The sequence below is a fragment of the Nomascus leucogenys genome, chromosome 2, assembly GCF_006542625.1.
Source record: "Nomascus leucogenys isolate Asia chromosome 2, Asia_NLE_v1, whole genome shotgun sequence".
NCBI classification, from domain to species: domain Eukaryota; kingdom Metazoa; phylum Chordata; class Mammalia; order Primates; family Hylobatidae; genus Nomascus; species Nomascus leucogenys.
In genome coordinates this window covers 74,412,653-74,436,461 of record NC_044382.1, presented here as the reverse complement: position 1 = coordinate 74,436,461, position 23,809 = coordinate 74,412,653, and the positions used below count along the sequence as shown (strand labels likewise).

The 23,809-nt window shown below is 37.3% G+C and overlaps 1 protein-coding gene and 1 pseudogene across 4 annotated transcripts in view; both read right to left on the bottom strand.

The window, feature by feature from the left end:
* Positions 1 to 23,809, bottom strand: part of ZNF720 (zinc finger protein 720) — a 60,234-nt gene that overhangs the window by 2,402 nt on the left and 34,023 nt on the right. For 2 of the 3 annotated variants that reach the window (XM_030797668.1, XM_003280470.4), the window contains exons 4-5: positions 6,829 to 6,963; positions 3,601 to 6,277 (exon numbers count right to left, since the gene is read on the bottom strand). In XM_030797668.1, coding sequence (XP_030653528.1) covers positions 5,013 to 6,277; positions 6,829 to 6,963 — 1,400 coding nt within the window. In that variant the 3' untranslated portion in view covers positions 3,601 to 5,012. Of the gene's footprint in view, positions 1 to 3,600; positions 6,278 to 6,828; positions 6,964 to 23,809 lie in introns of those variants that run through there. The other variant, XM_012505271.2, reaches the window with a different exon arrangement.
* On the bottom strand, positions 16,373 to 17,256 carry LOC100600157 (annotated as a pseudogene). The gene has a single exon (XR_123476.4). The product of XR_123476.4 is annotated as a ubiquitin-conjugating enzyme E2 D3 pseudogene (transcript).

The following is a 23,809-nucleotide window of genomic DNA, read 5'->3' as shown; positions in this document are numbered from 1 at the left end:
CTATTATGACTAAAAGATACATAAATATTGTGCAAATAAATATTTTATATTTAACTCCTTTTTTAGCATTTACAGTACACTTCTTTGCATTTTTTAGTGGTTGCTGCAGGGAATACTATATGAATCTTTAACATATCAACCAAATCTACTTTTAGAGTTAATACTATACTGTCTTAAATATAAAACATGAAAAATTTGCTACAGAACAGTTCCATTTATCTTCTTATTCCATGTGTTATAAATTTTACAACTACAAACTATAAATCCTACAATACAGTGTTATAATTTGTTTCAAACAGTCACAAGTCTAAGAAATTAAGAAAAAACAGTATTAATAAATATTAGATGGTAGATACTTAAAATATGCAAATACACTTTTCTTTTTTTTTTTTTTTTTTTTGAGACAGAGTTCCGCTCTTGTCACCCAGGCTGGAGTGCAATGGCATGATCTTGGCTCAAAGCAACTTCTGCTTCCCAGGTTCATGTGATTCTCCTGCTTCAGCCTCCCAAGTAGCTGGGATTATAGGCGCCCACCACCATGCCCGACTAATTTTTGCATTTTTAATAGAGACGGGGTTTCACCATGTTGGCTAGGCTGGTCTTGAACTCCTCACCTCAGGTGATCCACCTGCCCCGGCCTCCCAAAGTGCTAGGATTACAGGCATGTGCCACCGAGACTGGCCCAAATACACTCTTTAGTGTTTAAGTTTTTCCTGAAATTTTTGAATTCCTCAGGGAATCTTCCCTACAGTAATTATTACTGTGATGTTCTAGTGTTGATTTATTTTGCATTATCCAACTACATTGATTTGTATTTTGAATATTGTAGATTTCATTCCTTCTTTCCTTATTTAATCTCTTTTATTCACACAGTAGAGATGAGTATTATTTTATTCTGTGGGCCATAATCCAAAGCTATCATAACTTATGGCTCATATTGTTGGAGCTTGGACCATTGGGAGGTCTTTCAGGTTGGCTCCCTTTGAAAAGTCCCCATCATTTTTATTAAGCACTTTTTTCTTTGTGGCTTTACAAGATACTCTAGCTCAACTTGTATTTTCTTTTTTTTTTTTTTTAAGAGATATAAGACTATTTTTATTATGGAGAATTTATAAAATAGCTATGAAAATATAATTCTATTTGAATCAAATTAAACCATCTTCAAGAGAAATCAAATTATTATAAATTACATTATATTCACTATATTTTGGTGTTTGGATATTTTTGTTATTATTTTTATAGTTTTTTTGTTATTATTATTATAGTTTAAGTTTTAGGGTACATGTGCACATTGTGCAGGTATTCAACTTGTATTTTCTAACTTCAACCCTTGGGTCCTTTTAATGAATGTTGTTTAGAAACCAAGATTGTAGACCTAGGTGTGTTGATACAAGATGTCACTGGTTCTTGGCCCTCAAGAGTTTGGAACATTATCTATCTCTGAATCATCTATCTATCTATCTATCTATCTATCTATCTATCTATCTACCTACCTACCTACCTACCTACCTATCTTTATATCTATTCATCCATCCATCCACCCACCCATCCATCCATCCATCCATCCATCCATCCATCCATCCATCCAGATATATCAGTCATGGGTTCATCCTGATATTTCCAACTTTGGGCTAGGACCACAAGATTCATGCTAGCATTCACCATTTAACTTTTGTGAACTACACTGAGAAACAGCCTCCATATATTATATAATAACACGTAAAATTGTTTCAGAATTGCTAATGCATATCCTTGTAGGAAAATAAAATATTACTCAGTAGAATACAGCATTTGTGTAGTCTTACAGCACTCAATCAAAACACTGTTTTTCAAAGTGACTTAGATGCAGACCTTTTATCCCCATCCTCCTCAGTAGGGTTATGTCTATAGGTAGATGACAGGTAATTTGTTCGTTTATAGACAGAGTCTCACTCTGCTACCCAGGCTGGAGTGCGTGGCACAAACTTGGCTCACTGTAACCTTCATCTCCTCAGTTCAAGCAATTCTCCTGCCTTTGCCTCCTGAGTAGCTGGGATTACAGGTGTGTGCCACCACATCCAGCTAATTTTTGTATTTTCAGTAGAGACAAGGTATCACCATGTTGGCCAGGCTGGTCTCAAACTCCTGACCTCAAATGATCCTCCTGCCTCAGCCCCCCAAAGTGCTTGGATTACAGGTATGAGCCACTGCACCTAGCCAGATGACAGATAATTTGTAATACAATGAGACTCATTTGTCACTGTCTGCATTACAACTGAATTTCCCCAACATCCTGGTTAAGTTTTTAAAATTTGCATGGAGTAAAATTTACTCTTTGTGGTGTACAGTTTATTGGGTTTTGACAACTGTGTAGTCACATATCTATTTCCACAGTATCACACTAAACTGTTCAATCATCCTCCAAATTTTTTCTTGTTGCCCCTTTGTAATCAATGCCTGTCCTCCTCCCATTCTTTGGCAACCACTAATCATTTTCCATCCCTCTAATCTTTCATGAAAGGTGATAAAACAGAATCATGTAATATATAGCCTTGCTGATCCGACAGTCTTAATTTAGAGAAATGTATTTAAGATTCATACATGTAGTAGTGGAGATCGATAGTTTTTTCCTTTTTGTTAACAACACACTTCTTTAGTACGGACATAACACAGTTTATTACCCATTCACCTAGTGAGGGACATAAGATTTATTTCTAGCTTTTTGCAAATATGAATATAGTGGCAACAAATATCTACAAACAGGTTTTAATCACTAGTTTTCGGTTTTGTATAATAAATGGCTGGGGTGGGACATCTAGTTCAAATAAGAAGTATATGACTAACTTTATAAAAAATGGTTAAACTATTTTCTAAAGTTACTATGTCATTTTGCATTCCTAATTTGAGTAGCTCCAAATCCTAACAAGCACTTGGTATTCACATTTTTTTTTAACCATTCTCATAGGTGTGTGATATCTCACTGTGGCTTGGTTTCATTTTTTAAAGAATTCTGCTGAATACAGAATTTTGTGTTGATACTACGTTTTCCTATCTGAAATTTTAAAATGTAATTCCATTGTCATTTGCAACGATTACTTTTTATGACATATTATACTGCACTTATATTATTTCTTCCATTTATGTAATTTGTTACTTTGTCCTGGCTGTTTTCAAGATTTTTTATTTATCTTTGGCACTACTTTTACTTCAACTAATTGGTCAGAATTTTGTATTGTAACTAAATAGATCACTGTAGTGTTACTCATGTCTTCAGATTAATTTCTCGGCACCATTAAATCTTTTTTTTTTTTTTGAGATGGAGTCTCACTCTGTCATTCAGGCTGGAGTGCAGTGGTGTGATCTTGGCTTACTGCAACTTCTGCCTCCCAAGCTGCCTCAGCCTCCCGAGTAGCTGGGATTACAGACATGGGCCACGATGCCCAGCTAATATTTGTATTTTTAGTGGAGATGGGGTTTCACCATGTTGGCTAGGCTTGTCTCGAACTCCCAACCTCAGGTGATCCACCTGCCTCAGCCTCCCGAAATGCTGGGATTACCGGCGTGAGCCACCACACCTGGACAGCACCATTAAACTTTATAAAACATTCTTAAAATCCATGAGAACTTATAATAGTTTATAAGCTTTGAAATAAGAAAATCATACAATTCGTCTCACATGAATCATAGACAAGAAAAAAGGATTTGTATGGGATAAAGTCTGAACCCAGAAGACATTAGATTTATGAGAGAAAAATTCAGTGTGCAATGAAAAACTAATTTAGCTTTAAGAATGTGGGAGGTTGCTAGTTTGGTAATAAATCAACAGTTCTCAAATTTCCTGTTGTGATCCATCATTTTCTTTTCCATTTGAAGATAGGTACATACACATGCATTTCTGCCTGTATAGTTCTCTTACACCTTTTTCCTTCTATCTTAGTTTATATGTATATTCCATTTAATGCAAGTGAAAGCAAAGAAAAATCTCTAAGTGTTCAATTGGACTGAAAAAGGGCATGTGCAAAGAAAAATATTGAATAAAATTTTATAAACAATGATTCGGGATTTAAAAGTACGGCATTTAAGTATACCCCCATATAATCTTTATTAAAACTGTCATAGTACACCAGTAACTACAAAAAGCAGGAAAGAATATAAAATAGTAACCATGAGAATATTACCGATATTATTAGAAGTTTAGTTCTCTGGAAAATTGATATAAAGTATATTTACAATCTTTCAGATATGAGTTTTCACTTTGATATCTGTGAAGATGTTTTTATTTTTTTAACACATCAAATAATATTCAAGATTACTACTTCATTGTACTATAAAGGTATGCCAGTATTTTAAATAACTGACCAGTGTTTTTCTACTTAAGGAGCAATTGATGTAATAAATAAATTCAGAATATTCCTCTTTTACTTTAGTACAGAATACTAATGCCCTAAATATGTACTATATGCTTACACATATTACTGTTTTATGATACAAACACAAAGAGCCTCTTTTAGATTTTCTTCATGTATTTTACATTTGCCATTAAACTTCCATGAAAATAAGTTGATATTAATGATGTTCACCTACTATAGAATGACCTCTTAGAGCTCTGATGCAGAAAAAATAGACTATATGTTTTTATATAAACACTAAGCATTAAGGTATAACAACTAATTTGAGAATTGAATTATGATTTGCTTCATACAAATTTCAAATGTTTTCAATACAAATAACGTGCTCAACTGAGTAATTACTTGTCCAAACATCAATGCTTTTGCTCATCTGAAACACATAACAAAATAAATAACTGCTTTGGCTTTAGAGTAATCCTCCATAACAAATACTCTTATTTAATTTTAAAGTCTGGGGATCTGTGCTTTAGTCCTTTTTTGTGTAAGTACTGACACATTCAGATTTGAGTTCTGATTAAATACTTCCTCCCATTTATTCAATCTGCAAAGTCTGTTTCCCTATAAACTCTATGGTGATTTTTAAGTTCTAAATTTTGGATAAAACTCTTTTCACATTTACTACAACTATAGAAATTCTCTAGTATGAATACTCTTATGTCGAGTAAGGGTTGAGCATCGATTAAATAATTTGCCACATTCTTTACATTTGTAGGGTTTCTCTCCAGTATGAATCATCTGATGTCGTCTAAGGTTTGAAGACCGGTTAAAGGAGATGCCACAATCCTTACATATATATGGTTTCATTCCAGTATGAGTTATCTGATGCACAGAAAGACATGAGGAATGAGAGAAAGATTTGCTACATGCTTTACATTTGTAAAGTTTTACTCCAGTGTGAATTCTCTGATGTTTAGTAAGGGATGAACTACAGTTAAAGGCTTTGCCACATTCTTTACATATGTAGGGTTTCTCTCCAGTATGAATTCTTTGATGCTGAGTAAGGCGTGAACTACAATTAAAGGCTTTGCCACATTCTTTGCATGTATAGGGTTTTTCTCCAGTATGAATTCTCTGGTGGACAATAAGACTTGAGGAACGAGAAAAAGATTTGCTACATGATTTACATTTGTAAAGTTTTTCTCCAGTATGAATTCTCTGATGTTTAGTTAGGTACGACCTACAGTTAAAGGCTTTGCTGCATTCCTTACATTTATAGGGTTTCTCTCCAGTATGAATTCTCTCGTGCTGAGTAAGGGCTGAAGACACTTTAAATGATTTACCACATTCTTTACATTTGTAAGGTTTCTCTCCAGTATGAATTCTCTGATGCACAAGAAGATTTGAAGAATGAGTAAAACATTTGCTACACGCTTTACATTTGTAAAGTTTTTCTCCAGTGTGAATTCTCTGATGTCTAGTAAAATATGAACTAGAATTGAAGGCTTTTCCACATTCTTTACATTTGTATGGTTTCTCTCCAGTATGAATTATTTGGTGTTGAGAAAGGTGTGAACGATGGTTAAAGGCTTTGTCACATTCTTCACATTTGTAAGGTTTCTCTTCATTATGGATTGTCTTATGTTTTCTTAGACTTGACAATTTACTAAGGATTTTCTCACCATTATTACATCTGTGTGACTTTTCTCCAGTATGGATTCTCTGAGGCTGAGTATGTTTTGATGACTGGATAAAAGTTTCTACACACTTATTACATTTGGCAGACTTCTCTTGAATAAAGATACTCTGATGGACATGGTTGGTGCATTCATGAAAGGCTTTCTCACATTTTTTACATTTGTAATGGTTCTGTAGAAAATGAGTTTTCTGATGTCTTCTGGGGCTTATGCCTTGGCTTAATGTTGTATCAGATTTATTGTACTGATTTTTCTCTGCAACACAAATATACTGGTAATTATTTAGGGTAGAGTCCTGCTTAAAGGCTGTCAAAGTTTTATTATGTGTGTGATGTTTTCCCAAATTATCTATTCCTTGACATTGATTAAGCAATGATGAATGAATGAAGACCTTTCTATATTGATCACAGGCAGAACAAGGTGTTATTTGTTGGTGAAACAAACTTTTAACAAAGATCCATCAAATTGATCATATTTAGAAATCACCTCATTTTTAAATCTCTCTTTTTCAGAAATATTTGACTGAACATTTACTCCAGTTCTATATTTTAATTGGTTTAAATGATTATTTGAAACATGGACTAAGTCACTATTCAGATTTTCCAAATTTCCTTTTAAAGAAAAGGTAAGTTTCAAAAATTGATGTTGACACTTACTTACAGAAACACATGGTTTAGAAAAAGCAACTGACATAAATTGAGTTTTTTCATGTTTTTGACCTCCTGTAACAGTGATGTTTTTGTTATAGGTAGTTGTCTTACATTTTGTATGTCCATCATAATATCCATTGTGACCTTCACACTTACCCTCACTTTCCCACTCTTTCCTTAAGTTTAAATTCTGAGGGCCACAGCTCCCATATCCATCCAATATCACTTTTTGGAATGATGCTTCTATAAGCTTCTTTCTTAAGAGGACTTGAGTATCATGAGAAAAGATTTCTGAAAGATACCAAAAGTTTTAAAAATTCCAATTACTAAATTCAGGTGAAAATACTTTATAAATCTAATACACAAATTATACCATGTTGAGAACACCATGATAGTTGAATCAAAAACTTGAGGCCCCTATGTTTTCTCAATTGATATATGAACTTAAATGTAATAGGGTGACTAAAGCCAGCTGAGTTTGCAGCACCTAGGTGAACACAAAGCCAAGAATGGTTGCATTTAGAAGGAAGAAAGTTTGTTGTATTTGTGCACCACAGCACAGTGCAGTTACACAAAAGCTTTTCGCATTCTGTTTTGCTCTCGGGAAAGAAAAACAAAAGGAGTAAAACATATGTCCAAAGTTCTGCATTATTCTGGGGCTATCTAAAGACCGGCCATTGCTTCCTTTAATATGTGGTGCTGAAGAAAATGGTGATATAATTGAAATGACATGTCAGGACAACTGAGAACAAGCATGAATGCTTGTTACAAGAACAGAGAGACAGTACTGCCTATGACACTCACCAAAGGGGGAGATTAAAGGCTCCTAAGAGAAAAAGAAAAAAGCAAACCTTTTTAACAGGAAAATACACACAGTAGTCCAGAGAAGAAACATCCTGACAACAGTATGAAGAATCTCCCAGAATGACTAGAGTGCCTGATGGGTATCAGTTTTTGCCTGTACAAATTCATTCCATAATAGATGGAATAGGTAGCTGTCTCTTACTTGATCAAAATATCAACAAAATCACAAGACATCAAAGTAACCAGAACACATGGCTCAATAAAAGGACCAAAACGAAAGTGAATCTAAAGAATCAGAATCTATTAACTAACATATTAATATCCAAGTGAAGCTAGAGAAGTAGAAATCTATTAACTAATTTTAAAATAATTTAAAATATCTATCTTTGTCTTATAGACAAGGTCTTGCACTGTCACCAGGCCAGAGTACAATCATAGCTCACTGGAACCTCGAATTCCTGGCCTAAAGCAGTCACCCTACCTCACTTTCCCAAGTGGCTATGACTATAAGAACACACCATCACATCTGAATAATTTTTTAAATTCTTTGTACAAACAGGGTCTTGCTAGGTCATTTGGGCTGGTCAAAAATTCCTGGCCTCAAGGAATCCTATAGCCTCAGACTCTCAAAGTGCTGAGATGAAACCAGCAACTGAACCTGGCATTCTATGACTTCTTTAAGAAATGAGAATATTAACCCAACAACCATACAAAAGGACAAGGATGTATTACATAATGATAAAGGGTTCAATTCAACAAGAATTCTTACATATGCTAAACACCTATCCACCAAACTTTGGAGCACCAAGATTCATAAAACAAGTGCTTCTAGTCCTGAGAAAAGAATTAGCCATATAATAACAATGAGGTATTTCAACATCCCATGGACATCATTAGATCACTGAGGCAGAAAATTCACAAATAAATTTTAGACATCAATTCCACGTAAGCTAATAGGCATCTACAGAATAGACCAATTGGACCTAATAGACATCTACAAAATATTCCACCCATTAACCACAGAACACATACATCCTTCATATGCACACAGGACATACTTGAAGATTGACCCTATACGCTCAGCCAGAAAGCAAGTCTCAATAAATTAAAAAGAAAAAAATCATACTAGTCATGCTCTTGGACTAAAATAGAATAAAAACAGAAAACAATACCAAGAAGATCTCTGAAAACCACAGAAATGCACAGAAATTACACAACTGGCTCCTCAACAACTTTTGAGTAAACAATGAAATCAAGGCAGAAATTTAAAAGTTCTTTGAAATAAGTGAAAACAGAGAAAACACATACCAAAATCTTTGGCACACAGCTAAAGCTGCATTAAAAGAAGCTTATAACATGAAATGCCTACTTCAAGAAGTCAGATCTCAGATTAATGATATAACATCACTTGTAAAGACACTAGAAAAAGAAAAATAAGCTGAGCACAAATGTAGAAGAATAGAAATAACTAAAATCAGATAACTGAATTAATTGAGACCCCAAATTCCATACAAAGCATCAGCAAAACCAAAAGTTGGTTCTTTGAAAGGGTAAACAAGATTGATAGACCACTAGCTAGGTTAACAAAGAAAAGCAAAACATCCAGATAAGCACAATCAGAAACAACAAAGGGGACATTACAATCGATCCCACAGGTATACAAAAGATTCTCAGAGACTTCTATGCACATAAATTAGAACATCTAGAGGAAATGGATAAATTACTAGAAACACACAATTTCCAAAGATTGAATATGGAAGAAACTGAAACCCTGAACAAACCAGTAACAAGTTCCGATACTCAATCAGTAATAAAAAATTTACCAACCAAAAAAGCCCTGGACAAGATGGATTCACAGCTGAATTATACCAGAAGTACAAGGAAGAGCTGGTATCAATTCTACCGAAACTATTCCAAAAAATAAGAATGGACTCCTCCCCTCTCATTCTATGAGGCCAACATCACTCTGTTACCAAAATCTGGCAAAGACATAATGAACAAAGAAAACTACAGGACAATATCTCTAATGAATATGGACAGAAAAATCTTCAACAAAATAGTAGCAAGCCAAATCCAGCAGCATACTCAAAGTTAATTTACCACAATTAACTAGGCTTTATTCCTAGAATGCAAGGTTAGTCTAACATATAGAAATTTAAAAATGTGATTCACCACATAGAATTAAAATTTAAAAGCTAGACGCAGTGGCTCACGCCTGTAATCCCAGCACTCTAGAAGGCCGAGGCCGGTGGATCACCTGAGGCCAGGAGTTCAAGACCAGCTTGGCCAACATGGTGAAACCCTGTTTCTACTAAAAATACAAAAATTAGCTGGGTGTGGTGGCACATTCCTGTAGTCACAGGTACTCTGGTGACTGAGGCATGAGAATAATTTGAACCCGGGAGGCGGAGGTTGCAGTGAGCACTCCAGCCTGGGGGATAGAGTGGGACTCCATCTCCAAAAAAAATCACGATTTCAATATATATGAGATAAGCTTCTGATAAAACTTAACATCCCTTAATGATAAAAAAGAAAAACCCTCAACAAACTAAGCATTGAAGAAACATACCTCAAAATGAGAGCCATCTATGAGAAACCCACAGCCAACATACTGACCAAGCAAAAGCTGGAGGCATTCCCCTTAAAAACAAGAATGAGAGAAGAACACCCACTCTCACCACTTCTATTCAACATAGTAATGGAAGTACTAGCCAGAAAGATCAGTCAAGAGAATGAAATAAAAGACATCTAAAGAGGAAAAGAAGAAAGTAACATAATCTCTGCTGATATGATTCTACACCTGGAAAGACTGTGCCAAAAGGCTCCTAAAACTGAAAAGGAACTCAAGTAAAGTTTCAAGATACAAAATCAAAGTACAAAAATCAGTAGCATTTCTATACACCAATAACATGCAAGCTGAGAGCCAAATCAAGAACATAATTCCATTCACAATAGCCACACACACAGAGAAAAAACCGAATACCTAGGAATAGATCTAACCAACGAGGTAAAGATCTCTACAAGGGGAACTATAAAACACTGTTGAAAAAAATTATAGACAACACAAACAATTGGAAAAATATTCCATGCTCAAAGAAGAATCAACATCATTAAAATGGCCATACTGCCCAAAGCAATCTAGAGATTCCATACTATTCCTATCAAACTACCAATGTCATTTTTCACAGAATTAGAAAAAAACTATTCTAAAATTCATATGGAGCTAAGAGTCCAAATAGTCAAGGCAATCCTAAACAAAAGAACAAAACCAAAGGCTTCACATTATCCAACTTCAAACTATACTATAAGCCTACAGTCACCAAAACAGCATGGTACTGGCACAAAAATACACACACAAGGGCAGGGCCAATATGGCTGACTAGAAACAGTAGCGTTTGGAGGCTCCCATCAAAAAGAACCATAATAAGTGTGTGAATCTTTCACCAGCAACCAAGGTATCCAGGTTCTCCCATCGGAACTGACTAGGAGGCTGGCATGATCCACAGAGAAAGTAGTAACAGTGTGGTGTGGCAGCCCACCTGAGAGCCACATGGAGGAGGAGAGCCCTGTCCTGCCAGCCAAAGGAGTCAGTGAGTGAGTGTGCTACCCAGCCAGGAAAACCATGCTTCTTCCAGGGAACTTTGCAACCCATGGACTGGAAGATCCCATTCGTGAACTCATGCCACTGGAGCTTAGCATCCCAACCCTGTGGCTCTTAACACAGGGTTAAGAGCCTTAACAGCCTCTCAGCTGGAATCTGCTTAAGCCTACAGAGCACCTGCAGGGAGGGGAAACAAGCACCACAGCTGCATCTGCCTGCTGTCTAAGTCATCTGAGCTCCTTGGCAGAGGGGCAGCAGCCAGCACTGGGACTCAAAACCGCATAACATGCTAAGCTCCCAGGCTGACGGAAGGGCAACATCCACCTCTATAGCTCCAGGCTGTGCTTTTCCCCTTCTGGAGTCAAGGAGGCTGCATGGCTTGGTCCCAAGATGTGCCCCTAACAACCCAACACACTGGCTATGGCAGACTGCAGCCAGAGTGCCTCTTCAGGCCTGACCCAGGCCATCCTTTCTCACTGCACAGGGCTTCCCTGCAGGAACTCCAATAACTCCAGCCAGAGGTTCAGGGAAAGAACACAGATCTCACTGGGCCTGAGCCCCTAGGAGGAGGGGTGACAGCAGTCTCTGCGGACCAACAGACTTAGCCTTTCCTCCTGGTAGTTCTGAGGAATCCAGGCAGCCCGGACAAGTGGGTTTTTCCCCAGTGAAGCACACTCCCTCCACCAAGGGACAAAGCGCTTCGTTAAATGAGTCCTATTCCATGTGCCACCCAACTGGGTGAGACCCTCCAACAGGGGTTGTCAGACACCCTATACAAGAGCAATCCTACTGGCATCAGGTTGGTGCCCCCCGAGTTCAGAGTGGGACCTGACCATTGAAAGAAAAACAAACAGAAAGCAACAACAGCATTAACAACAACAAAAAGCCCCCACAAAAACCTCATCCAAGGGTCAGCAGCCTTAAAGATGAGAAACTCACAGAGATGAGAAAGAATCAACTAAAAAAAGCTGAAAACCCAAAATGCCAGAGTGCCTCTTCTCCAAATGATTGCAACATCTCTCCATAAAGGGCATAGAACTGGACAGAAGATGAGACAGAAGAATTGACAGAAGTAGGCCTCACAAGATGGGTAATAAAAATCTACACTGAGCTAAAGGAGCATGTTCTAGCCCAATGCAAAAAAGCTAAAAACCTTGATAAAAGGTTAGAGGAGCTGCTAACTAGAATAAACATTTTAGAGAGGAACATAAGCCAAAAGAACAAAGCTGGAGGCATCACGCTACCTGACTTCAAACTATACTACAAGGCTACAGTAACCAAAACAGCATGGTACTGGTACCACAACAGAGATATAGATCAATGGAACAGAACAGAGCCCTCAGAAATGATGCCACATATCTACAACTATTTGATCTTTGACAAACCTGACAAAAACTAGAAATGGGGAAAGGATTCCCTATTTAATAAATGGTGCTGGGAAAACTGGCTAGCCATATGTAGAAAGCTGAAACTAGATTCCTTCCTTACACCTTATATAAAAATTAATTCAAGATGGATTAAAGACTTACATGTTAGACCTAAAACCATAAAAACCCTAGAAGAAAACCTAGGCAATACCATTCAGGACATAGGCTTGGGCAAGGACTTCATGTCTAAAACACCAAAAGCAATGGCAACAAAAGGCAAAATTGACAAATGGGATCTCATTAAACTAAAGAGCTTCTGCACAGCAAAAGAAACTACCATCAGAGTGAACAGGCAACCTACAACATGGGAGAAAATTTTTGCAATCTACTCATCTGACAAAGGGCTAATATCCAGAATCTACAATGAACTCAAAAAAATTTACAAGAAAAACACAAACAACCCCATCAAAAAGTGGGCGAAGGATATGAACAGACACTTCTCAAAAGAAGACATTTATGCAGCCAGTAGACACATGAAAAAATGCTCATGATCACTGGCCATCAGAGAAATGCAAATCAAAACCACAATGAGATACCATCTCACACCAGTTAGAATGGCGATCATTAAAAAGTCAGGAAACAACAGGTGCTGGAGAGGATGTGGAGAAATAGGAACACTTTTACACTGTTGGTGGGACTGTAAACTAGTTCAACCATTGTGGAAGTCAGTGTGGCAATTCCTCAGGGATCTAGAACTACAAATACCATTTGATCCAGCAATCCCATTACTGGGTATATACCCAAAGGATTATAAATCATGCTGCTATAAAGACACATGCACACGTATGTAGCACTATTCACAATAGCAAAGACTTGAAACCAACCCAAATGTCCAACAATGATAGACTGGATTAAGAAAATGTGGCACATATACACCATGGAATACTATGCAGCCATAAAAAATGATGAGTTCATGTCCTTTGTAGGGACATGAATGAAGCTGGAAACCATCATTCTCAGCAAACTATTGCAAGGACAAAAAACCAAACACTGCATGTTCTCACTCATAGGTGGGAATTGAACAATGAGAACACATGGACACAGGAAGGGGAACATCACACACTGGGGCCTGTTGTGGGGTGGGGGGAGGAGGGAGGGATAGCATTAGGAGATATACCTAATGCTAAATGACGAGTTAATGGGTGCAGCACACCAACATGGCACATGTATATATATGTAACAAACCTGCACGTTGTGCACAGGTACCCTAAAACTTAAAAGTATAATAAAAAAAAAAAAGAGAGGAACATAAATGACCTGACGGAGCTGAGAAACACAGCATGAGAACTTCATGAAGCACACACAAGTATCAATGGCCAAACCAACCAGGCAGAAGAAAGAACATCAGCATTTGAAGACCACCTTGCTGAAATAAGGCATGCAGACAAGACTAGAGAAAAAAATTATAAAAAAGAATGAACAAAGCCTTCAAGAAATAAGTGACTTCACAAAAAGACCGAACCTACGATTTACTGGAGTACCTGAAAAAGATGAGGAGAATGGAAACAATCTGGAAAACATAATTCAGGATATTATCCAGGTGAACTTCCCTAACCTAGAAGTCAGGCCAATATGCAAATTCAGGAAATACAGAGACCACTACTAAGATACTCCATGAGAACATCAACCCCAAGACACATACTCATCAGATTCTCCAAGGTTGAAATGAAGGAAACAATGTTAAGGGCAGCCAGAAAGAAAGGCCAGGTCACCTAAAAAGGGAAGTCTATCAGACTAACAGTAGGCCTCTCAGCAGAAACTCTATAAGTCAGAAGAGATTGGGGGCCAATATTCAACATTCTTTAAAGAAAAGAATTTTCAACCCAGAATTTCATATCCAGCCAAACTAAGCTACATAAGTGAAGGAGAAATAAAATCCTTTCCATTCAAGCAAATGCTGAGGGATTTCATTACCACCATGGCTGTCTTGCAAGAGCTACTGAAAGAAGTACTAAATATGGAAAGGAAAAACTGGTACCAGCCACTGGAAAAACATAAAAACATAAAGACTAATGACACTGTGAAGAAACTGCATCAACTAGTGCGCAAAACAGCCAAGTAGCATCATGATGACAGGATCAAATTCACACATAACGATACTAACCTTAAATATAAATGGGCTAAATGTCTCAATTAAAAGACACAGACTTGCAAATTGGATAAAGGGTCAAGACCAGTTGGTTTGCTGTCAGGACACCCAACTCATGTGCAAAGACACATATAGGCTCAAAAGAAAGGGATAAAGGAAAATTTACCAAGCAAATGGAAAGAAAAAAAAAAAGCAGGGGTTGCAATCCTAGTTTCTGACAAAATAGACTTTAAACCAACAAATATCAAAAAAGGCAAAGAAGAGTATTACATAATGGTAAAGGGAACAACTCAACAAGAACAGCTAACTATTCTAAATATATATGCACCCAATATAGGAGCACCCATATTCATAAAACAAATTCTTAGAGACTTACAAAGAGACGTAGACTCCCATACAATAATAGTGGAAGACTTTAACACTCCACTGTCAATATTAGACAGATCAACGAGACAGAAAATTAACAAGGATATTCAACACTTAAACTCAGCCCTGGATCAAGTGGATCTAATAGACATCTACAGAACTCTCCATTCCAAATCAACAGAATATATATTCTTCTCGGTGCCAGATGGCACTTATTCTACAATCGACCACATAATTGGAAGTGTAACACACTTTTTTTTTCATACAACTCCCACACCAAAACAGTACTTTATTTTGCAAATTTTGACCCATTATTACTCCCATGTTTTTGTTTTTCAGCTGTCAAGTATACAAGGTGAAGAGAAATTTCAGTTAGACAGGGGCTGCACCTGGAAAATATATTTCTTAAACTCCATAAACACATTTCAAAACTGCTGGGTCCCAGAAGTCCATCTATGAACTCTAGGGCTGCCAGCATCATGTGCAGCACATTAAAGCTACACTATCCAAATAGCTTATTAATTCTGCATAAATCAGGTCAAGCAATGTGTCAACCTGTAACAGACTGTGCACTTTAACTGAACATGGCAAAATATTTACTCTTTCGAACTTTACATCATCATCTGATGTCAAACAATGAAGCAAATCCCAACAGTATACACAAAAAACAGCTTTGCATTTACAAAAGATTGTTTCCCATACTGATTAATCCAGGCAGCTAACTCATTGGTTTATGCAACTTTATTGAAGAAAAATAAATCAATTACTAGCAGAGCTATTAATTGATCACTCATCCATTGACAACTTGCATCATTTATTCAGTGCTATATTAAACAGTGTATGGGAAGACAGATTAACTAATAGCTCCAAGCCTCCTAACAATTTAAATGAAAATTACAAAATGTTTGAGATCCTATTTTGGAATACAAAAGGTGTTTGACTTCCAATTTCCATTCTCTGTAGAACAAGAACAGGTCATTCCTTTATTGACATGCATAAAATACATCACATTTTCTGTTCTGCTGATGCCATAAATTCAATACCAATTCTCCAGCCACATCAGTTGTGAGTATAAAGTATATCATGTAACCTCAAATCTCTAACAGTGGAAGGCTTAAACAAGAACGGATGCTGCTAGAATAATGCTGTATCCTTTGATATGACAACTGAGCATCCATCTCCCTCCCCCTCAGATGATTTCTTCAGCATGTTAGAGCAGTGAGGAATGGTTTTAGTCTCATAACCAAGTTAGAGTGAAGACATTGGCCACATAATACACATGCTCCATTTTTTTTTAATTCTGAGTCTTGGGCAACTGTTCTCTTGTAACTACTTTACAGTTTCTAAAAGCATTTATTGTCCAAAGCTGGAAGAACTTAAGTCTTCTCAGATGAGCATGTGAATGAATGGAGGGAGGTAAACAAAAAATAAAATTGAAAAAGATGAGGTCTGATAGGGGAGCAGCCGGATAAGAAAATCAGAAAAGGAACAGTAATTTAAAGTTTATTCCAGCTATAATGCAGGCTATTCTGACTTTAAGGTAGCATCACATGGCATACTTCTGAGTCCATTCCTGAGATATTCTGTTGTACTTATCTCTGTCTGTTTTATAGATCCATGCAATCTCTGGCACTAGGGGGTCATCTGGGTTTGGATCACATAGCAGTGAACAAATGGATAAAAGAACTTTAGAAATTGTTAAAGCAGGCGACCACTGTGATCTTAGAATATCAAGACAAATGCTGCCATTACTGTTAATATTTGGATGATAAATTCTTGTTGTAAATGCAACCTTAGGTGGTTTGAAGGGGTAGTCTTTAGGAAAATGAATTGTCAAAAAGAATACACTGCCTTGATATGGGCTGTCATTAGGTCCCATATTTGTGGCTTGCAATGAAACATATCATCCCCAACTGGACCTGCAGAACCTTGTGCTGGAGGGTCACAGGCCAAATCACTAAGTTCCTTATTAATCCGTTTCAGCGCCATAGTGTGTGCTTGTCATCTGGCTCCTCACTCTCTCAGTGTATGCTCAAAGGTCCGGCCAAAACTCTTAACTATCCCAGTGGTGGTGCAGGATTGTCTCGTCTCACACCAGCTCTGCCAGACACAGGTGCAGAGGGGCCAGGGCCTCCCTCAAGCTGCGGCCTCAGCCTCCTCCCCATGCCAACACTCTTCAGCAAATACAAAATAACTGAAATCACAACAGTCTCACAGATCACATTGCAACCAAATTAGAACTCACGATTAAGAAACTCACTCAAAACCACACCATTACATGGAAATTAAAGAACCTGCTCCTGCATGATTCCTGGGAAAATAATGAAATTAAGGCAGAAATCAAGAAGTTCTTTGACACAAATGAGAACAAAGAGACAATGTACCAGAATCTCTGGGATGCAGGTAACGCAGTGTTAAGAGGGAAATTTATAGCACTAAATGCCCACAACAGAAAGCTAGAAAAATCTCAAATCAACACCCTAACATTACAATTAAAAGAGCTAGAGAGGCAAGAGCAAACTAATCCAAGAGTTAGCAGAAGACAAGAAATAACCAAGATCAGAGCAGACTTGAAAGAGATAGAGACATGAAAAATCCTCCAAAAAATAAATGAACCCAGGAGCTAGTTTTTTGAAAAAGTTAACAAAATAGATTGACCACTAGCTAGATTAATAGAGAAGAAAAAAGAATCAAATAGACACAATAAAAAATGATAAAGGGGATATCACCACTGACCTTACAGAAATACAAACTACCACCAGAGAATACCATAAATATCTCTACACAAGTAAACTAGAAAATCCAGAAGAAATGGATAAATTCCTGGACACATACACCCTCCCAATACTAAGCCAGGAAGAAGTCGAATCCCTGAATTGACCAATAACAAGTTCTGAAATTGAGGCAATAATAGCCTACCAACCAAAAAATGCCCATGACCAGATGGATTCACAGCTGAATTCTACGAGAAGTACAATGAGGAGCTGGTAACATTCCTTCTGAAACTATTCCAAACAACTGAAAAGGAGGGACTCCTCAATAACTCAGTTTATGAAGCCAGCATCATCCTGGTACCAAAACTGGGAAGAGAGACAAAAAAAAAAAGAGAAAACTTCAGGCTAATATCCCTGATGAACATTGATGCGAAAACCCTCAATAGAATACTAGCAAACTGAATCCAGCAGCACATCAAAAAACCTATCCACCATGATCAAGTTGGCTTCATCCCTGGGATATGAGGTTGGTTCAACATATGCAAATCAATAAACATAATCCATCACATAAACAGAACCAAAGACAAAAACCACATGATTATCTCAATAAATACAGAAAAGGCCTTTGATAAAATTTAACATTCCTTCATGTTAAAAACTCTCAATAAACTAGGTATTGATGGAACACATCTGAAAATAATAAGAGCTATTTATGACAAACCCATAGCCAATATCATATTGAGTGAGTAAAAGCTGGAAGTGTTCCCTTTGAAAATCAGTACAAGACAAGGATGCCATTTCTCACCACTCCTATTCAACATAGTATTGAAAGATCAGGAAAGAGAAAGAAATAAAGGGTATTCAAATAGGAAGAGAGGAAGTCAATTTGTCTCTGTTTGAAGATGACATAATTTTATATTTAGAAAACCCAGTCATCTCAGCCAAAAAAACTCCTTAAACTGATAAGCAACTTCAGAAAAGTCTCAGGATACAAAATCAATGTGCAAAAATCACAAGCATTCCTTTACAACAAGAATAGACAAGCAGAGAGTTAAATCATGAATAAACTCCCATTCACAATTGCTACAAAGAGAATACCTAGGAATACAGCTAACAAGGGATGTGAAGGAACTCTTCAAGAAGAACTACAAACCACTGCTCAAGAAAATAAGAGAGGACACAAGCAAATGGAAAAATATTCCATCCTCATGGATAGGAAGAATCGACATCGTGAAAATGGTCATACTGCCCAAAGTAATTTATAGATTAAATACTATTCCCATCAAACTACCATTGACATTCTTCATAGAATTAGAAAAACACTACTTTTATTTCATATGGAATCAAAGAAGACCCCATATAGCCAAGAAAATCCTAAGCAAAAAGAACAAAGCTGGAGGCATCACGCTACCTGACTTCAAATTACACTAAAAGCCCAGAGTAACCAAAACAGCATAGTACTGGTACCAAAACAGATATATAGATCAATGGAACAGAATAGAGACCTCAGAAATAACACCACACGTCTACAACCATCTGATTTTCAACAAACCTGACAAAAACAAGCAATGGGGAAAGGATTCCCTATTTAATAAATGGTGCTGGGAAAACTGACTAGCCATATGCAGAAAACAGAAACTAGACCCTTTTCTTGCACCTTATACAAAAATTAACTCAAGATGGACTAAAGACTTAAATGTAAAACCCAAAACCATAAAAACCCTAGAAGAAAATCTTCGCAATACTATTGAGGACATAGACGTGGGCACAGACTTCATGACTAAAACACCAAAAGCAATTGCAACAAAAACCCAAATTGACAAATGGGATCTAATTAAACTAAAAGCCTGGTTACCTACAGAATGGGAGAAAATGTTTACAATCCACCCATCTGACAAAGGTCTAATATCCAGAATTTATAAGAAACTTAAACAAATTCACAAGAAAAAAACAACCCCATCAAAAAGTAGGCAAAGGATATGAGCAGACACTTCTTAAAAGAAGACATTTAAGCAGCCAACAAATATAAGAAAAACATCTCAACATCACTGATCAGATACATGCAAATCAAAACCATAATGAGACACCATCTCATGCCAGTCAGAACGGCAATCATTAAAAAGTCAAGAAACAACAGATGCTGGCCAGGCTGCAGAGAAATGGAAATGCTTTTTTTTGTTTGTTTGTTTTGTTTTATTATACTTTAGGTTTTAGGGTACATGTGCACAATGTGCAGGTTTGTCACATATGTATCCATGTGCCATGTTGATTTCCTGCACCCATCAACTCGTCATTTAGCATTAGGTATATCTCCCAATGCTGTCCCTCCCCCCTCCCCCCACCCCACAACAGTCCCCGGAATGCGATGTTCCCCCTCCTGTGTCCATGAGTTCTCATTGTTCAATTCCCACCTATGAGTGAGAACATGCGGTGTTTGGTTCTTTGTCCTTGAGATAGTTTACTGAGAATGATGTTTTCCAGTTTCATCCATGTCCCTACAAAGGACACGAACTCATCATTTTTTATGGCTGCATAGTATTCCATGGTGTATATGTGCCACATTTTCTTAATCCAGTCTATCGTTGTTGGACATTTGGGTTGGTTCCAACTCTTTGCTATTGTGAATAGTGCCGCAATAAACATACGTGTGCATGTGTCTTTATAGCAGCATGATTTATAGTCCTTTGGGTATATACCCAGTAATGGGATGGCTGGGTCAAATGGTATTTCTAGTTCTACATCCCTGAGGAATCGCCACACTGACTTCCACAATGGTTGAACTAGTTTAAAGTCCCACCAACAGTGTAAAAGTGTTCCTATTTCTCCACATCCTCTCCAGCACCTGTTGTTTCCTGATTTTTTAATGATGGCCATTCTAACTGGTGTGAGATGGTATCTCACTGTGGTTTTGATTTGCACTTCTCTGATGGCCAGTGATGATGAGCATTTCTTCATGTGTTTTTTGGCTGCATAAATGTCTTCTTTTGAGAAGTTTCTGTTCATGTCCTTTGCCCACTTTTTGATGGGGTTGTTTTTTTCTTGTAAATTTGTTTGAGTTCATTGTAGATATTAGCCCTTTGTCAGATGAGTAGGTTGCAAAAATTTTCTCCCATTCTGTAGGTTGCCTGTTCACTCTGATGGTAGTTTCTTTTGCTGTGCAGAAGCTCTTTAGTTTAATTAGATCCCATTTGTCAATTTTGCCTTTTGTTGCCATTGCTTTTGGTGTTTTAGACATGAAGTCCTTGCCCAAGCCTATGTCCTGAATGGTATTGCCCAGGTTTTCTTCTAGGGTTTTTATGGTTTTAGGCCTAACATTTAAGTCTTTAATCCATCTTGAATTAATTTTTGTATAAGGTGTAAGGAAGGGATCCAGTTTCAGCTTTCTACATATGGCTAGCCAGTTTTCCCAGCACCATTTATTAAATAGGGAATCCTTTCCCCATTTCTTGTTTTTGTCAGGTTTGTCAAAGATCAGATAGTCGTAGATATGCGGCATCATTTCTGAGGGCTCTGTTCTGTTCCATTGATCTATATCTCTGTTGTGGTACCAGTACCATGCTGTTTTGGTTACTGTAGCCTTGTAGTATAGTTTGAAGTCAGGTAGCGTGATGCCTCCGGCTTTGTTCTTTTGGCTTAGGATTGACTTGGTGATGCGGGCTCTTTTTTGGTTCCATATGAACTTTAAAGTAGTTTTTTCCAATTCTGTGAAGAAAGTCATTGGTAGCTTGATGGGGATGGCATTGAATCTATAAATTACCTTGGGCAGTATGGCCATTTTCACGATATTGATTCTTCCAACCCATGAGCATGGAATGTTCTTCCATTTGTTTGTATCCTCTTTTATTTCATTGAGCAGTGGTTTGTAGTTCTCCTTGAAGAGGTCCTTCACATCCCTTGTAAGTTGGATTCCTAGGTATTTTATTCTCTTTGAAGCAATTGTGAATGGGAGTTCACTCATGATTTGGCTCTCTGTTTGTCTGTGATTGGTGTACAAGAATGCTTGTGATTTTTGTACATTGATTTTGTATCCTGAGACTTTGCTGAAGTTGCTAATCAGCTTCAGGAGATTTTGGGCTGAGACAATGGGATTTTCTAGATATACAATCATGTCATCTGCAAACAGGGACAGTTTGACTTCCTCTTTTCCTAATTGAATACCCTTTATTTCTTTCTCCTGCCTGATTGCCCTGGCCAGAACTTCCAGCACTATGTTGAATAGGAGCGGTGAGAGAGGGCATCCCTGTCTTGTGCCAGTTTTCAGAGGGAATGCTTCCAGTTTTTGCCCATTCAGTATGATATTGGCTGTGGGTTTGTCATATATAGCTCTTATTATTTTGAGATACGTCCCATCAATACCTAATTTATTGAGAGTTTTTAGCATGAAGGGTTGTTGAATTTTGTCAAAGGCCTTTTCTGCATCTATTGAGATAATCATGTGGTTTTTGTCTTTGGTTCTGTTTATATGCTGGATTACATTTATTGATTTGCGTATGTTGAACCAGCCTTGCATCCCAGGGATGAAGCCCACTTGATCATGGTGTATAAGCTTTTTGATGTGCTGCTGGATTCGGTTTGCCAGTATTTTATTGAGGATTTTTGCATCAATGTTCATCAAGGATATTGGTCTAAAATTCTCTTTTTTGGTTGTGTCTCTGCCTGGCTTTGGTATGAGGACAATGCTGGCTTCATAGAATGTGTTAGGGAGGATTCCCTCTTTTTCTATCGTTTGGAATAGTTTCAGAAGGATTGGTGCCAGTTCCTCCTTGTACCTCTGGTAGAATTCAGCTGTGAATCCATCAGGTCCTGGACTCTTTTTGGTTGGTAAGCTATTGATTATTGCCACAATTTCAGAACCTGTTATTGGTCTATTCAGAGATTCGACTTCTTCCTGATTTAGTCTTGGGAGGGTGTATTTGTTGAGGAATTTATCCATCTCTTCTAGATTTTCTAGTTTATTTGCATAGAGGTGTTTGTAGTATTCTCTGATGGTAGATTGTATTTCAGTGGGATTGGTGGTGATATCCCCTTTTTCATTTTTTATTGCATCTATTTGATTCTTCTCTCTTTTCTTCTTTATTAGTCTTGCTAGTGGTCTATCAATTTTGTTGATCTTCTCAAAAAACCAGCTCCTGGATTCATTAATTTTTTGAAGGGTTTTTTGTTTCTCTATTTCCTTCAGTTCTGCTCTGATTTTAGTTATTTCTAGCCTTCTGCTAGCTTTTGCATGTGTTTGCTCTCGCTTTTCTAGTTCTTTTAATTGTGATGTTAGGGTGTCAATTTTGGATCTTTCCTGCTTTCTCTTGTGGGCATTTAGTGCTATAAATTTCCCTCTACACACTGCTTTGAATGTGTCCCAGAGATTCTGGTATGTTGTGTCTTTGTTCTCGTTGGTTTCAAAGAACATCTTTATTTCTGCCTTCATTTCATTATGTACCCAATAGTCATTCAGAAGCAGGTTGTTCAGTTTCCATGTAGTTGAGTGGTTTTGAGTGAGTTTTTTAATCCTGAGTTCTAGTTTGATTGCACTGTGGTCTGAGAGACAGTTTGTTATAATTTCTGTTCTTTTACATTTGCTGAGGAGAGCTTTACTTCCAACTATGTGGTCAATTTTGGAATAGGTGTGGTGTGGTGCTGAAAAAAATGTATATTCTGTTGATTTGGGGTGGAGAGTTCTGTAGATGTGTATTAGGTCCACTTTGTTTAGAGCTGAGTTCAATTCCTGGATATCCTTGTTAACTTTCTGTCTCGATGATCTGTCTAATGTTGACAGTGGGGTGTTAAAATCTCCCATTATTATTGTGTGGGAGTTTAAGTCCCCTTGTGGGTCACTCAGGACTTGCTTTATGAATCTGGGTGCTCCTGTGTTGGGTGCATATATATTTAGGATCGTTAGCTCTTCTTGTTGAATTGATCCCTTTACCATTATGTAATGACCTTCTTTGTCTCTTTTGATCTTTGTTGGTTTAAAGTCTATTTTATCAGAGACTAGGATTGCAACCCCTGCCATTTTTTGTTTTCCATTTGCTTGATAGATCTTCCTCCATCCCTTTATTTTGAGTCTATGTGTGTCTCTGCACATGAGATGGGTTTCCTGAATACAGCACACTGATGGGTCCTGACTCCTTATCCAGTTTGC